At 40.7% G+C, this 15,802-nt stretch overlaps 1 protein-coding gene across 1 annotated transcript in view; it reads left to right on the top strand.

Annotated features, from left to right (window-relative positions):
- ITGA2 (integrin subunit alpha 2) overlaps positions 1-15,802 on the top strand; it is a 101,341-nt gene that overhangs the window by 60,300 nt on the left and 25,239 nt on the right. The window contains exons 11-17 of the mRNA XM_047763013.1: positions 364-502; positions 1,671-1,816; positions 3,569-3,712; positions 6,148-6,351; positions 8,332-8,468; positions 9,983-10,122; positions 13,450-13,601. Of these exons, the coding sequence (XP_047618969.1) occupies positions 364-502; positions 1,671-1,816; positions 3,569-3,712; positions 6,148-6,351; positions 8,332-8,468; positions 9,983-10,122; positions 13,450-13,601 (1,062 nt within the window). The remainder of the gene's footprint in view (positions 1-363; positions 503-1,670; positions 1,817-3,568; positions 3,713-6,147; positions 6,352-8,331; positions 8,469-9,982; positions 10,123-13,449; positions 13,602-15,802) is intronic.

Here is a 15,802-nt window from a genome sequence, read left to right as displayed (position 1 = left end):
GGTTCCCAGGCTAGGGGTCGAATCAGAGCCGAAGCCACTGACCTACGCCAGAGCCACAGCAATGTGGGATCCGAGCTGCGTCTGCAACCTACACCACAGCTCATGGCAATGCCAGATCCTTAACCCACTGAGCAAGGCCAGGGATCAAACCCGCAACCTCATGGTTCCTAGTTGGATTCGTTAACCATTGAGCCATGACGGGAACTCCTGTCTCTCTTTTTAAAATAACAATTCATATACATTTTACGTCCTGCTTAGTTTTCTTAAAAAATCCAGACCATTTATTCAGTGTTTTGCCCACCCTGTACTCTTATGCTTTAAAGGTGATGCGTTTTAATTCTTTTCATTGTTCAATTATTTTAGGATGTTCTGATGCTGGGTGCAGTAGGAGCTTATGACTGGAGTGGGACTGTTGTTCAGCAGACACCTCATGGACATTTGATCTTTCCTAAACAAGCCTTTGACCAGATCCTGCAGGACAGAAATCATAGTTCATATTTAGGTAAGACCTAGCAGCACCGGGCTCAGCACATTTAAGTTCCTTCCTTTAAACTAGCCTCTTATCAGGGAGTTCCCATCGTGGCACAGTGGTTAACGAATCCGACTAGGAACCATGAGGTTGCGGGTTCGGTCCCTGCCCTTGCTCAGTGGGTTGACGATCCGGCGTTGCCGTGAGCTGTGGTGTAGGTTGCAGACACAGCTTGGATCCCGCGTTGCTGTGGCTCTGGCGTAGGCTGGTGGCTACAGCTCCGATTCGACCCCTAGCCTAGGAACCTCCATATGCTGCGGGAGTGGCCCAAAGAAATAGCAAAAAGACCAAAAAAAAAAAAAAAAACACTAGCCTCTTATCGAATCTCAGGATCAATGCACTAAAGCTCTTGAGCTGTCATCCAATTGCTATATTTATTACACATATATTTCTATTGCCTCTTTGCCAGTCAAGCCTTAGCCCATAACTACTTAAGGAAACACTGTGTATTTTACTCATTAATCTCTCCTGGCTTTTTGAGAAGTTCCTGGGACATGGCTGTTTCTCCAAAAGAGAAATAGTTCCTAAAAGTCAATACTGTCAGTGATAGTCACGTCAATTTAGAGTTCTTGGTCTTTTTGTTTATATGACCGGGCACCAGTTTCAAGCACCTACTATGGGACAGTTCCTGAGTTGGCTAGTCTATCTACCTAACATTTAAATCCTTCCAACTACCCTTCAAAGGAAGTATTATTACCCTCATTTTACCTTTGAGAGCCAAAGAGGTTAATTACTTGTCTAAAGATAAAAAAAATTAGTAAGTGGCAAGTCCAGAAGTTGAACCTGGAACCATCTAACCCCAAAGCCTATGTTCTTTCCACTGTGCGATATGATCTTTTAAATTCTTTTAGTTACTCATTCATGAAATATTTGTTGCATGTCAGAGTCATGAGTGACTGATGGGGATGACCCGGAATCTGGAGCCAGCTTTATAGGGAGATGTCCCACCTGCACAGGAGAGTGCTGCCGGCCAAGGGGCAGAAGCAGATCATCATAGTAACAGGAGGATGTGGCCTCAATGATGTCCTCAGGACCTGGGCGTCACACTAACAAAAAGGACCTCGGATCATCTCTGCTAACTTTGCAAGCCTATCTGCTAAGAGAGTCAATAGTATTTACACTGTGATTCCTTCTCGCCTAGGTTACTCTGTGGCTTCAATTTCTACTGGAAAAAGCATCCACTTTGTTGCTGGTGCTCCTCGGGCAAATTATACTGGCCAGATAGTCCTGTACAGTGTTAACGAGGATGGCAATGTCACAGTTATTCAGTCTCACAGAGGCGACCAGGTAAATTCCATTGTTTAAGTGGGTGAAATTAATTTTAGGGACTACAGGGGCAGATGAGGAGTGGGGTAGAAATGTAGAAATGGAAACTAACATTTATGAGTGCCTACCCTGTAGCTGGCCCTGTAATCTGTGTTTACTTGAACATTCCTTAAAGCGTCACAACAATACCGAGCTCTGCTATCCCCTTGGGACAGGTTCCTGAGAGTTTAACTCTCTTTCTAAGGTTACAGAGCTTTCCTTGGGTTGAGATGTCATGGAAACCCAGTGATGACAGGCACGAACCACTGCTCTGCAGGCAGGCCCCTATGAGGAGCCAGGGATCGGGAGGAGAAGTCCTGTGGAGGGAACAGGGTAGCACTATAAAGACCGAGCTGCTACATCGGGGCTGTCACAGCGTCCTGTGGCTCTGACATTTCTAAAAGTAAAGCACCTCTCTTCTCTGCCACTTTCTTCTTGTGGGATACGTGACAGTTAAGTAATCAGAACCTGTGCTGACTCCCAGTCAGGGTCACTAGAGCAAAGGCCACAAGGTAGACTACTATTTCCTTGCTAGGCAGTTTTGACCTCTGGGCTTGGCACATATTTGAAATGAGCATCTCTGAAGTCTAACAACCAATAGAAAAACTTCTTCCTTAATTCAGAGAAACTGACCACCCACAGACTTCCCTTCTGCAGGATTAATTTGATCCACTGTCTATGGATCTTCCAGGAGTAAGAAGACCTGTGTCTTTGTTGTTTGTTCGTTTGTTTAGGGGATGTTGGCTGCACCCACAGCATGCAGAAGTTCCCAGGCCAGGGATCAATCCTGAGCCACAGGAATGACCTGAGCTCCTGCAATGACAGCACTAGATCCTTAACTTGCTGCACTGCAAGGGAATTCCACAAGACCTGAGTCTCTGACTTCCTTGACCACAAAGCCTGGTCCCAGACTTTTTTCTGCTCTTTAATGTTGTAATGAAGAGTGCTTTTATTTTGAGAAAACCAATTGAATTGTGGAAGGAATCATTTCTTGCTTATTTCCAAATTCCCAAGAAGCATTCACATAGGCATACATTGAACCTTGGTTGAATGGAATAATGAACAGTCAAATTCCCAGCCTCTCTTGTTGCATTTTTTTTTTCCAGCTTGTCCTGCCAGACTACTCTCCCATCCCTATTCACCCCATGGCTCCTTATCGTGCTTTCCCACTCCTCTCCACCTAGAAAATTCCTTGCCATCTTTTAAGATGTGATTCAAATAATACTTAATATTTCTAAGCCTTTCTGACTCCCGCACACTCTGCTCACACAGCATTCATACTTGCTTCTATTATATTTTACCACAGAAGCACAATTATTAGTTCCACCTCCCTTTTCCCCTCCAGACTTTGTCTACAACGTCTCACAAACTTCCTAAGTATCCCTCTTAAGTGTGGTCTTGACCCACCAGCACCAGAAACACCTGGAGTGCTTGATTAAAATACTGTTTTCTTGATCATCCCCTAGATATTTCCATCAGAATCTCTGGAAATGGGTCTCGGGAATCTCTATTTTAAAGACGCTTTTTTGGGTGATTTCTATGCACCGTAGGTCTAGAACCAAGTGTTAGAGATTGTGTCCAACTGGAGAGAAGGGACTGTGTTTTCCATCCTTATGTTCCCTGCACTTTACAGGCAGCAAACTCTCCACTACTGTTTGTTGAATGAGTAACTAAAAGTTCAGTGTAATACTAGGAGTATCGGAATCCTAAGGTTGCTGTGCTTTGTCACTCCAGATTGGCTCCTATTTTGGTAGTGTGCTTTGTGCAGTGGATGTGGATAAAGACACCATTACAGACGTGCTCTTGGTAGGTGCGCCAATGTACATGAATGACCTAAAGAAAGAAGAAGGAAGAGTCTACCTATTCACTATCACAAAGGTAAAAAAAAAAAAATTAAACTTACTTTGATTTTCTTTATTGTAAAAAAGTTAATCTGCATTTTTGCGAAATAAAGAAAATCTGTTATCTTTGTGTAATAATTTTCCTATATAGTATGTTTATATTTCATGACTTTGAAAGTCGCTGTTAAGTTATAGTTTTAAAAATCACCTTGAGTTCCCGTCGTGGTGCAACGGAAACGAATCCAAATAGGAACCGTGAGGTTGCAGGTTCAACACCTGGCCTTGCTCAGTGGGTTAAGGATCCAGCATTGCCGTGAGCTGTGGTGTAGGTCATAGACACGGCTCAGATCCCACGTTGCTATGTCTGTGGGGTAGGCCAGCGGCCACAGCTACAGCTCCAATTCAATTCCTAGCCTGGGAACCTCCATAAGCTGTGGGTGTGGCCCTAAAAAGACCAAAAGACCAAAAAAAAAAAAAAAAAAAAACAACAAAATCACATTGAAAAGCAAAATCTAGGGCTTAATGTATATTGCATGGCCATTTTCTATGAGAGGTCTTTGAATATGTATTCTCTTTACAAATAAAGTCATTGTAAATATCTTTTTTTGCAATACATACACACAAAACAAACATCTGTGTATTTCCCAAGTGTCCCATTCAATTACCCTTCTTTACTATAAAGATAGAAGAATAACAGGGGAAAACCATCTCGTTAATATTTTACAGTGTTAATATTTTACAGTGTTAATATTTTACAGTGTTTAAGGACAAGTTGGACCAGGCCCTGTAGAAACCTCCATATATTCCTGGATGCTTTCTACATTAGTGTGACAGGAAATTCCATTGCTTAGTGTAACATTTAGGTATATATCCAACTCTCAGAAATTCTAATTTTTGCACATAAAACTGAGCCTACTCTAACATGGAAAAGTACAGTTTTTCCAACTTGTAGACTAAACTCTCTCAATTCATTAACATAAGTAACATGAAACCTGAAAACCAAAATTCAAGGCACAGGCTGACAGAAAATTAGATGACTAGATAAGGAAAGGATGGAAAAAGAGAATATGATACTAATATGGTAAATACTATACTTAGCTGTTGTGATTTTATCATACCTTACTTATTAAAATTAATGTAAAAGTTGGCTCTTGAACAGAAGCAGTTAAGCAATTTTGAAGCATATAAGGTATATGTAGTTGAGTATTTAATAAGGGAAGAGCATATTTCCTAGTTTGAAAATTTAACTGATCCCCAGTTTAAGTCTTTCTTGCTAGTCAGATATCCTGAATTATTATTAATTGTTGAATGTGAGAAGATCTTCTAATACTTTACCAGACTCAGGAACAAATTGATTTCCATAAGATTATTATAGAGAAGAAAGAATCCACACTGACCCAGCTTCAAGGTTGAGGAGCATTGCTTTCTTGTGAAGTCATGAAATATTTCCACTCTTGATTTCAAAATTTGAAAAAAAAAAATCTGTGTCTCTCACAGGAAAATGCCTTTTCTTTGGCAGAATTATGCAGTGTTTCTTACGATGGGATATTAATAATCTCATTTTCACTGCCTACCTCATTAAAATTATGCCACTTTTCAGTAGTTTTTAAGTAAAGGACTAAATTAAGATATTGTATGTGGGGAGGTGTTGTCTCTACCTTAATTTTATTAATGAGATTGGTAAATTTCTGCCAGAAAATTTTTACATAAAAAAATTTGGGACGTTCTCGTCATAGCTCAGTGGGTTATACTATCCATGAGGATGTGAGTTCGATCCCTGGCCCCACTCAGTGGGTTAAGGATCTCGTGTGGCTGCGAACTGAGGTGTAGGCTGGTAGCTGCTGCTCTGATTGAGCCCCTAGCCTGGGAACTTCCATATGCCACAGGTGCAGCCCTAAAAAAGAAAAGAAAAAAAAAAAAAGGGAAACAGGTGAGTGCAGGAAAAAAAGTGGGGAAAAGAAAAGAAATGGATACTTTAATGTAAGTTGTGCAGCCACAGTAAAGAGAATTGGTTCCTTTCACTTTGGTTTTTGAGCATATAGCCTATGACTTTATTTGCTAAAAAAATTTTTAGGAGTTCCCATCTTGGCTCAGTGCTTAACGAATCCAACTAGGAACCATGAAGTTGCGGGTTTGATCCCTGCCCTCCCTCAGTGGGTTAAGGATCCAGCATTGCCTGAGCTGTGGTGTAGGTCGCAGACAAGGCTTGGATCTGGCGTAGGCCGACAGCTTCAGCTCTGATTAGACCCCTAGCCTGGGAACCTCCATATGCTGTGGATGTGGCCCTAGAAAAAGACCAAAATATATATAACTCTCATCCTAAACAGAGAAGAGAGAATTTAAAATTTTAGGTTTAAAATCCTATCCATTTTTAACAGATTGCAAATCGGTTTGGGCATCACTTGCTGTGAGTTGTAATTATAAAACTTGATAAGGTTTGCTTTAATTGTTCCCTTATTCCTCCTTTGCAAGGGTGTTTTGAATTGGCATCGATTTCTGGAAGGCCCTGAGGGTGTGGAAAATGCGCGATTTGGCTCTGCGATTACAGCTCTTGCAGACATCAACATGGATGGCTTTAACGACGTGATTGTTGGTTCACCTTTGGAAAATCAGAACTCTGGAGCTGTGTACATCTATAATGGCCATGAGGGCACCATTCGCTTGAGGTATTCCCAGGTAACCCAGAATTTCCTTTCGTGGTGATGTATTTATATGCATTGTTGTGTTAGAACTGGAGAGGATCATGTTTCATAAGTATATATCAAATACTTAGTGAACCACTACTGTGTGTCAAGTACTGTCCAGACTCAGAACAGGGCAGACAAAATTGTGCCCTTTTTGGATCTTCCACTCTTGTGGAGGATTTGGAGGGAGAATAACATAAATAAGAGAAAGTGTTCCAGATGGTAATAAATGGTAAGAAGGAGCTCCTGTTGTGGCACAGCGGAAATGAATCCGACTAGTATCTCTGAGAATGTGGGTTTGATCCCTGACCCTGATCCCTGGGCTAAGGATCCGGCGTTGCCACGAGCTGTGCTGTAGGTTGCAGACACAGATCATGTCCTGTGTTGCTGTGGCTGTGGTGTAGGCTGGTGGCTGCAGCTCCAATTCCACCCCTAGTCTGGGAACTTCCATATACTACAGGTGTGGCCCTAAAAAGCAAAAAATAAATAAAAAATGTTTTAAAAAGTGAAATAAAAGATAATTTTTGGGGAATGGGAGGTATCAGGCCTTTGAGTGAATAACCAAGAAGGTCTTTTTATTTTGTTATTTTTTTTTGTCTTTTGAGGGCCACACCCACAGCATATGGAAGTTCCCAATATAGGGGTCGAATCATCGCTACAGCTGCCGGCCTATGCCACAGCCACAGCAACATCGGATCTGAGCCACGTCTGCAACCTACACCACAGCTCATGGCAACATCAGATCCTTAATCCACTGAGCAAGGCCGGGGATTGAACCCGCATGCTCATGGATGCTAGTCGGGTTTGTTAACCACTGAGCCATGAAGGGAACTCCAAGAAGACCTCACTTTGAAGGTGCTTTTTTTTTTTTTTGTCATTTCTAGGGCCATACCCGAGGCATATGGAGGTTCCCAGGCTAGGGGTCCAATCGGAGCTGTAGCCACTGGCCTACGCCACAGCCACAGCAATGCCAGATCCGAGCTGCGTCTGCAACCTACACCACATCTCACAGCAATGCTGGATCCTTAACCCACTGAGCGAGGCCAGGGATGGAACCTGCAACCTCACAGTTCCTAGTCAGATTTGTTAACCACTGAGCCACGATGGGAACTCCGAAGGCAGCTTTTGAGGAAAAACCTGAAGGGAATGAGCTAGGAGAGGAATCAGGGTGTGAATTCGCATCACCTCCTTCCCAGTCCACTGATCTTTCACTTCTTTGTGCTGGTTTGTTATTTTATGTGAGAAATTCATTCTGTTTCTCTGATGGAAATTTGGCTGCAAGAATGAGAATCAAGTTATCAACCAGGACCTACTGTATAGCACAGGGAACTCTATCATAGGGTTCTGTAAAACCTATATGGGAAAGGAATCTGAAAGGAATGAATATGTATAACAGAATCACTTCGCTGTACACCTGAAACTAACACGACATTGTAACTCAGCTATACTCCAATTAAAAAGATTAAGTTAAAAGCAAGCCAAAACAAAACAAATCAACTGATTTTACAAAATGGAAATAGACCTGCAGACATAGAAAAAAAATTTGTGGTTACCGAAAGGGAAAGCATGGGGGAGGGATAGAAGAGGAGTTTGGATTAACAAAAACATACTACTTATGTATAAAACAGATAAACAACAAGGACCTACTATATAGTACAGAGAGCTATACTCAGTATTTTGTAATAACCTATAAGGAAAAAGAATCTGAAAAAAATACATATATAACTGGATCACGGTTATACACCTGAAACTAACACAACATTGTAAATCAACTGTACTTCAACTAGAAAAAAAAAAAAGAATGCTTATGGAGCAGATAAGATATACTTGAAAAAAATCAGTGGAATTCTCTGGAGAATAAAACAACCTGGGAAATAGCTGTATAAAGAATATACCAGTGCAGTGTAGATGCTGCCTTTTTTCTGTTCTGTTTGCTGAACACTATGATTTCATCTCAAACTTGCTCTTTTAGAAAATCTTGGGATCCGATGGAGCCTTTAGGAGCCGTCTCCAGTACTTTGGGAGATCCCTGGACGGCTATGGAGATTTAAATGGCGATTCCATCACCGACGTGTCCGTTGGTGCCTTTGGACAGGTTGTTCAGCTCTGGTGAGTCACTGAGAGCCAGGCACAAACCAGCCAATGTAAAGATAGCCGGCTAAGTAGCACACATTCCTGTGCTGGTGTTGTTGAAATGTCCCATGCATTATATAAGACTTTAAGACATTGATGTGTCATAGTTTGCATAGAGAAAGGAATATGTTTTTCTTGGTGGGAGGAAAAAAGTATTTGCTTAACCTTAGAATCAAGTTTCTCTTCTCTATATGGTGAGCAAAAAAAGTGCATTGAAGAGACAAAGTCCTTGAAATGGTATTCAGGATATTTATGAATATTAACTCCCAAATAGCCTGACCTCAGCTTGCAGAAGAGAATTCTCATGAGACTGCTCAAAAAATACTGAACCTTGTGACCACAGAAGTCAAGTGTAACTTCTGATGTGGTTAAATGCATCCTTTAGGGAGTTCCCATTGTGGCACAGCAGAAACGAATCCAAATAGTATCCATGAGGATGCGGGTTCAGGTCCGATCCCTGTCCTCGCTGAGTGGGTCGGGAATCCGGCTTTGCCATGAGCTGTGGTGTAGGTTGCAGACATGGCTCAGATCCAGTGTTGCTGTGGCTGTGGTGTAGGCCAGCAGCTGTAGCTCTGATTCGACTCCGAGCCTGGGAACTTCTATAGGCCGAGGGTGTGGCCCTAAAAAAAAAAAAAAAAAAAGATGTCTTTTAAAATTATTAGTCATAAACAAGCCACTATTTAGGTTTAGCTGACCTCTCACTGACCTCAGGAGGAGTAGAAGAGCTCGGGCCGGGAGGGGGATGCAATAAGGGGTTCAAGGGCATGTGAGCCAAGGACAAAAATAAGTAAATTGGGTTGGTGAGGAAATAGGATCAGAAGGAAATTGAGAAGTCGATCAAGAGACCCCAAGAAAACATAGTGCAGTTATCCATTTATGTCTGCTGAAAAATATGCTTTAAATGTCCAAATACATCAAGAACAGGAAAAATTACATATTGATGTTGTGTTGTTTCTGAATTTAATGAAGCGGTTTACAATATTTCATTTGTGCTTTTAAAGGGTGAAATGCACTGATTTCAGCACATCATTTTTTAATGACACCTTCATGTGGAAAAAATACAACCTAAGGTTATTATTAAGATTGAAAAAAAGAAAATATATTTACCAAATAAAATCAGTTAAAATCAATTAAGTGTAGCACTAGAAAAATGTAAGGTGTGATGACATAATTAAACTGCTGATTTGTAAGCAGTTTTTTTAGAAATAGTACCCTCTAGTGATCATCACCATGTAGCTGTCTTGGTAGGCTATTCACTTACCATATGATGAAATTCCCTTTTAAGATAGTCCAGGATGGCCAAGCTGCTTCCTTTGAAAGTGAACTTGATTCTTCCAGAAAGTCAAGACATGTGGAGTCAAATCAACTTACTGAGGGGATCGGTTAAGCTAGGTTAACGTGGTTTTGTGGGCACGTTCTTATAATGTGCTAAGACTAGTTTTTCTGGGTAACTTCCTGAGAATAACTTTTGAAAAACATTTGTCTTTCAGGTCACAGACTATTGCTGATGTATCTGTAGATGCTTCATTCACACCAGAAAAAATCATTTTGCTTAACAAGAATGCTGAGATAAACCTCAAACTCTGCTTTAGTGCGAAGTTTAGACCTACTGACCCAAACAATCAAGTGGGTGAGTAGATATGAAATAATCTGTACAAGAGGTAGGTTTGCTTATAGAACTTTAGTCCTGGGTAGAAGCATACTTCATATTTGGAGACCAAAAGAAATAAGGATCTTTCAGATATTTGAACTGTTACACATTTGAGGTGCTTAGGAATGGTTAATTAGGCATGGAAGGTTCGTTGAGACCTTCCTCTGTCATCTGTAGAAGGTAACATTCTGCTGCAGAAAGTTGTAATTTCAATGGCATCATCATGGACTCTTCCAGGCTATCCTTTAAGTTTCTTTTAGCCGTGGCTTCCTAACTTAAAACCGTGGGCACATGCAGATGACACTGAACTCTAGCTCATGTTAAATGAGTGCCGTGTATGTTGGCTGTGCCATGATCTAGACAGAGTGTGTTCAGGACAAGGATCAACTATTCCTATTCTTGAAATTTTAAAATGCATGAAATAATGAGTAGAAAAAATACAGGATTTGTGACTAGTGTTCACGATTTTCTCAATAGTCCAAAGAAGTGAGTCGAAGTGTGTAGTGTGCCCTACTAGAAGGAGAGAGTAAGAAAGACTACTCTCCTAGTCTTCCTTGGTGAGCAAATGTCAGCAGGAACTGATGCCCTCTCTCCCTAGAGGGGTCCCGTCATCTTCCAGGGCCTGGCTGAGGCCCCACGTCCTCTCTGAAGTCTTTCTAACTACTCCTCTCCCCTCCATCTCTCCTCCATCTCCTCACCTTCTTTCCTCCATCTCTCATCTCCACTTGTCTCACATCCATCTCTTCTCCACCTCCCCTCTATCCTCCATCTCTCCTCTGTATCTCCTGCTCCAGCTATCTCAGTCCTCAATACATAGCGATTGATTTGGCACTGGATCCAACACTGCCTTCTTTCATTTGCTGCTGTCATTGGTCCTAATCCCCCACCATCAGATTTTTGACTCTAAATTTTAGAAACCTGTATTTCATATAGCTATTCCATTAGAGAGTGAACAAATAAACTAACTTAAAGGGTAAAAATATAGTGGGAGGCTATTTATCACAATTCAGACCAAGAAATTCATACAAAGAAATAAATAGGTTAAGAACACAAAGTTAGGTTCTCATCTTGACACGCTTTCCTTATTTCCCACTTTCCACATTCATCTGGCATTTTTCCTTCTGGGTGTTCAAACAATGACCCAACTCTGGGTAACACATCTAACAGGCCTGCCTTGCATCACGTCCACCTGAGTAGCCGAGATAGTTGAGTCAAAAATCATTATGGTATAAACATTAAGTGGCTTGGTGGAACGTACAGCACGGTGATTTTTGTTAACAGGACCGTATTGTATATTTGAACGTTTGCTAAGAGAGTACATTTTCAAAGTTCTTGCCACACAGAAAAAAGTAACTTTGTGAGGTTATGGGTGTGTTAAATTACCTTCTTGTGGTAATTATTTTGCAGTATATAAAATCACTATGTTGTGTACCTTAAACATACATAATGCTATATTTCAGTGATATCTCAACGATGCCAGGGGAATAGAATATTGAACATACAAGATTAGTTTGGAAAATCTATTAGTTGGCAGAAATGGCTGGCTGGTCACCTCTGCTGGTCCTGAAGCATGGATTTATCTCATTTATCGTCCCATGATTTTTTTTTTTTTTTTGCCTCACTCCATGCCATGGGGAAGTTCGCGGGCCAGGGATTGAATCCTAACCAAGGCAGTGACCTGAGCCACAGCAGTGGCTGAACCACCTGGGAACTTCCCTTCCTGCTTATTTCTGACTATACTTCACCTCTTCTGTTGCCACCTATTCAAAAAAGTCTTTCCGCTTTCTGAGAATTTCCTTCCCTTCTTTTCGTTGTCTGGAGTCTCTTGCTGTTGGACACCTTTCCCTTTGGAGTTTTTTCTGCCTGAGGTCCACACAGTCATGGTCATTTGTCACTTAATTGCCTGGCAATAAAAGGATGTAAGACATGAATCCCATCTTCACAACTTTGAAAAATGAATTTATAAAGTCTCTATACTTAGTACATTAGGTGCACACTAGCTTGAACTTCATGCCCTAAAAGCTATTATATTGCCTATGTGACTGTGTATCATTTTCACCAAGATGCTTGAAAAAATAAAACAGTATTACCATGTGTGCTCACTTTGTCCTAGCTACAGTCACCTCCTGGCCATTACTTTTCCTTTGCACTATTTTCACCATTTATTTTTAGTTCTTGATTCTCTTATATATTTAATATATATATTATTATATTATGGTATCTTTGTTTACATCATTAGGTCATCAGAGCAAGAAAAACCATATACATCACTTCCAAGTGATATTTTAAATGTAGTATGTAAAATGTTTTTGGAAGTGTATTCAACCTTTAAAATATTGGTAGTAATAGCGTAATTCTAAATAAGGCAGTCGATGCTATTAATAGTATCAGATCTTCTCTCTCAGTTTTGAGCATGTAGCCAATAGACTTTGGAAGGTTCTGATAGTTTGGGCATTGGCTATTGACATCAGTTTCTATCACATTTGTTTCTCATTTCCATCTCCCTAGGTTAGTATTACTATCTGTGTTTTATAGATGAGGAAATGGAGGTTCAAAGAGGTTAAGCAAGTTGTCTAAAGCTCATAAATGGTGGAATTAGGATTCAAGCCAAGTTTGTTTGATTTAAAACTTGTTACTGCAGTGTCATATGCCTGTCCCCAAGTAAGCACCTAGAACATGCCAGACACTGTACCTATTCCCTTAGAGTATCTAAAGTAATCCTCGGATAACAATTTATCCTCAATACTTCATAGAGACAGCAGGAACACAAGGTCTGGTTTCAAAATTACCCAAACTTTATTTCTGACTGTGCCCTTGCTGGTTGAACTGAAATGAATTATTTTACATCTATTTTTTCTTCTGTTCATTATCTGAAAAATGGGCTAATAATATCCAAGTTCTAGGTTTATTGTAAAACTTACATAACATATAAGAATATGTTCAATTGCAGGCACTCAATAACTGTTGCTTTTCTTTTCATGTCATCATGTTATGATGCTGAAACCAGTATTTGAGGAAGTAATTTGAGCAATTTCATTTGGCCCATTTCCTGGTGGCAAGTCTACTTTTCCTTCCCCTGAGTTAAGCCACGTTTCTCTGAATCACATTTCTTTGTACCCAGAGTTCCATACATCACACCAGAGCTAGATTTACAAATGTCAAAGGCTATCCAAGGGTCACAGTCCATCCAATGGAAAGACTGGTTTTTGTTTGTCAGAGATGTCACCCAATAAGACCCAATAAAACAGGAATGGTTTTCCTTAAAAGTTTATTTGTAATAACATTTCTTTATGATTTTTATCATAGCCATTATATATAACATCACAATTGATGCAGACCAGTATTCATCCCGAGTAACCTCCAGGGGGTTATTTAAAGAAAATAATGAAAGGTGCTTGCAGAAGACCATGATAGTAAAGCAAGCACAGAGTTGTTCTGAGCACATCATCCACATACAGGTGAGGCCTCAGAGTCATCACTCTTTATCTCATTTCTTCTTGAAGGCTAATGAATAGTGAAAGCCAAAAATGGAAGCATAAGAGTTGAAAATGCTTGCCTGGAGTTCCCACCGTGGCTCAGTGGTAATAAACCCAGCTAGTATCTCTGAGGATTTGAGTTTGATCCCTGGTCCCGCTCAGTGGGTTAAGGTTCCAGCGTTGCAGGCAGCTGTGGTGTAGGTCACAGATGCAGCTTGGATCCCTCGTTGTGGTGGCTGTGGTGTAGGCTGGCAGCTACAACTCCAATTCAACCCCTAGCCTGGGAAACTTCCATGACACAGGTGTGGCCCTAAAAAAAAAGAAAAAAGAAAATCCTTGCTCTTCTAATTAATACTCTTGTTATCTAATTCTGTGAATAGTAGGTGTATTTTCTTTACGTTATTGTATGTGGTCACATTCTATTATATAAGTCATTGGCATTAATTTTAGGAGATTGCAAGTACAGGGGCTAAAAATAAGATTCTTAAAAACAACACTTTCTTAAATGTTTAAAAGGAAAAATTCTTAGTTAATGATAAATTTTACTTCGACATTTTCCTCTCAGGAGAAATTTTACGTATTTTTAAACTACTGAAAAGGATAATTCTAATGATCATTTCCACTCCTGGATTTAAATTGATACAGGTGAAGGATGGTAGATTATGAGGTAAAAATATTAGCTCTAATCTTAGGCTATAATTACTACAGTTCACATGGATTTTGAAAATCTCCCAAGTAGGAAAAGTGCTTCTCAGGGGAAGACTTGTAAAAGAAATTTTATTTTTAATGATATGGATACTTCTCCCTAGAAACCATGTAATGGTATTTGAAAGTGTAATTTACTAAGGAAACCATTTTTAAAAGAGCTATTCAAGAACTTTCCTAGAAAGTGGTTCTCAGAGTTTAAGATGCACAAGAATTGCCAAAGAAACTTTTATAAAACGGATATCCTGGGTCCCCACCACAAGAAATTTGGGTTTGAAGGTCCAAAGAATGTGCAGGTCTAGCAGGCACCCCCAGATGTGTCTGATGTAGATGGATGGTGCAGAGACCACGCCTCAAGAAGAGCTAAGTGTAAGAGTTGGAAAAACAAAGTCAGTGGGTAGATGAACTAAAATCAGTTACTGAATTTGTTGTTCAAGTTGAAAGCTGCTTGTTTGTAAGGGCCTGGACTTTTGTTGTTGTTAATAGGCCAATTATGCAGATTCTTGCAAGGAATAAAGGCCAGATTCCATTCTCTCCTATCCTTGTGCTAAGTGGTGGATCAAGTTAAACATGGTGTAGTCCATCGTGGGGGAATGAAGACAGCCAGGCTGAGGTTCATACATATACATAGACCCTGTTCTCTCTCCTGTGAACTTGTGAAGTTTTTATAAAGTGTGGGTTATTGTGCTCTGCTAAGAGGTATTGTTCCAGTTAACACATCCTATTTGATATCAATACCAAAGTCCAGCCTATGGGCCAGCCCTGTAGCCAGCCGAGGACACACTTCCTTGTAGTCAGGAAGCCGTCATCATGGTCAGGCCCCCACAAAAGGGCTCAAGACAGGAGTAAGTCCTGCCTGAGAAGGAACTAAGAGATAATAAAGTCATCACTTCTAGGAAAAGGCAGTTTCAATTTTTAGTGTTTACCATTTGCAGAGACGTTATTCTTTTTTCTTTTGTCTTTTTCTCCTGTAGCATGTGGAGGTTCCCAGGTTAGGGGTTGAATCAGAGCTGTAGCCACCGGACTATGCCACAGCCACAGCAATGCTGGATCCAAGCCTTGTCTGCAACCTACACCACAGCTCACAGCAATGCCGGATCCTTAACCCACTGAGCAAGGCCAGGGATTGAACCCACAAGCTCATGGTTCCTAGTCAGATTCGTTAACCACTGAGCCACGACGGGAACTCCAACATCATTCTTTCTTGAAGAAGAATGCTAGATGACATTGGCACCCCTGTTTGGCTTTTTTTTTTTTCTTCCATTTTTCAATAGCCAGAAAACCTTAAAAACTGGAAGCAGCTCATGCCTCCTGGAACACTGCAAATCCTCCACTCTCTTTACTAAAGACAAAGAGGAGATGCTGACTTGGAGCTGGATGGCCTGTTGAGTGATACATACCCCATCTTCTATGTGCAAAGAGTGGAGCAGCTGCTAACAGCCAGCTAGGCCTGAAGTTGGGAAGCTTGGCTTGGGTGT

The sequence above is a fragment of the Phacochoerus africanus genome, chromosome 1, assembly GCF_016906955.1.
Source record: "Phacochoerus africanus isolate WHEZ1 chromosome 1, ROS_Pafr_v1, whole genome shotgun sequence".
NCBI classification, from domain to species: Eukaryota; Metazoa; Chordata; class Mammalia; order Artiodactyla; family Suidae; genus Phacochoerus; species Phacochoerus africanus.
This window is presented reverse-complemented; position numbering and strand designations above follow the sequence as displayed.